At 46.7% G+C, this 1,529-nt stretch overlaps 1 protein-coding gene across 1 annotated transcript in view; it reads right to left on the bottom strand.

The window, feature by feature from the left end:
* ANKRD31 (ankyrin repeat domain 31) overlaps window positions 1-424 on the bottom strand; it is a 63,672-nt gene extending 63,248 nt beyond the window's left edge. Inside the window, exon 1 of the mRNA XM_031063006.1 lies at window positions 321-424. Coding sequence (XP_030918866.1) covers window positions 321-424 — 104 coding nt within the window. The remainder of the gene's footprint in view (window positions 1-320) is intronic.
* Window positions 425-1,529: the final 1,105 nt, after the last annotated feature.

Raw genomic sequence — 1,529 nt, 5'->3', positions numbered from 1 at the left:
ATTTTCAAGGATTGGTGTGCTTTATTTGTGGAAAACTCCACCATGTACCCTGCACAGAATAAACAATGTCTCCTTTCTAAACTATGCTCTGTGTCTGTGTTTAGAGTCCCTTAACTGGCAACACTTCTCTGCCATGGTTAAGTAGCTTACTTCATTGCTACCAAGGAATGGTTCGTGTGCTCAGGAGCAGGAACAAGTTTGAGATAACCAAATTATTAGGTGATAGTGTTCTCAGCATTTGCAGTAGCACTCTTCAGTGGTCGTCTGTCAGTGACAAACGTTTTCCTCAGGCAGAGCCACTCTGGCTCAGCTTCGCCTGCCATCTCCTGGGCATCTCCTGGGCAGCGCTGTCCCCGAGGCGACTCCAGCACACGGCCAGACTGGAGGCAGGCCACTGCCAGAGCTGCACATGCGAGAATTCCATGTTAGCACAGGTGGTGACATGTAGTTGTAGAGACTACAGACCCCAAATCACCGTAGTGACGCCTGCTCCCTGTGACCTTGGTAAATTAAAATTTTTTGTATCTGTCAAATCACGGCAAATACTGGTTTTTAATCAAAAAAGTGGAAAACAGAGCAGAAATACTAAAAGACATCTTAAATTATATGTGAATTACATATAATTGTTGAAACTGTATGAATTGCTGTTTTGCTTTGGTTTAGTCATATGCATATGCAGTTACAGCAACTGGTGCACGTATTAACACATATTAAAGAGTCCGGAAATCTCACTGCTAATACTTTACACTTTAAAGCTAATTAAGGTGAGATACTAAAAAAAAACACTAAAGAAGCTATCAGGGGAGATGGATATACAGCAGTAAATTATTAAGATTTACGAACATCATATCGAAGACAAGACTGAAAAGTGTATTTACAGGTTAAAAGAGCTGGCACGATTTCATCACTCACAACAACTACTTTGGGTGGAGTTCTTCGGAAAACTTTTCATCAGCACTTCCTGTTTTGAGGTTCACATTCATGTTTCACGGCACAGTGCCATGTGAAGCAACTAGAAATATTTCCAAGTGAGGTGGCACATGTAAGACGCAGTCTGGGAAAAGCCGGGGCGCGGATCATGCACCACAAAACCGCTGCAGGTATTAGTATTGCAGTTGAACATGCTCGGCCCCAGGAACACGGAACGGCCCCTGCCACTCTGCAGTGCTGTTTTACAGCCTCGTGACGCGTGCCCAGCCACACATTTGCTAAAGATGGAAGAGACCTCGGGAGACCATCTGAAGATCACCTAGTACAGATTACACACGAAAGCGTCCTGGCGGGTCTCTCAGAGCTTCCTATGCTTCGTGAATCAAAACCTGCACTTCTCCTGCCGAAAGCCATACATGTAAATATATTGCTTTGCCTTTGCCGTCCCCCCACCGCTTCCCCAGGGTGTCAGGGGCACCGCTGCTTCCCACAAGCAGGAGCTGGGAACGTCCACGCTTTTAATGCCTCGGCAAAGGGCAGTATCACCGGGCGGTATCGGACGCGCACAGGGGAGCTCGCCCTGGCCCCGGGTCTAGCCC

Source organism: Geospiza fortis, unplaced genomic scaffold, assembly GCF_000277835.1.
Source record: "Geospiza fortis unplaced genomic scaffold, GeoFor_1.0 scaffold246, whole genome shotgun sequence".
NCBI classification, from domain to species: domain Eukaryota; kingdom Metazoa; phylum Chordata; class Aves; order Passeriformes; family Thraupidae; genus Geospiza; species Geospiza fortis.
The sequence above is the reverse complement of the archived record's forward strand: the minus strand, read 5'-3'. Positions and strand labels throughout refer to the sequence as shown.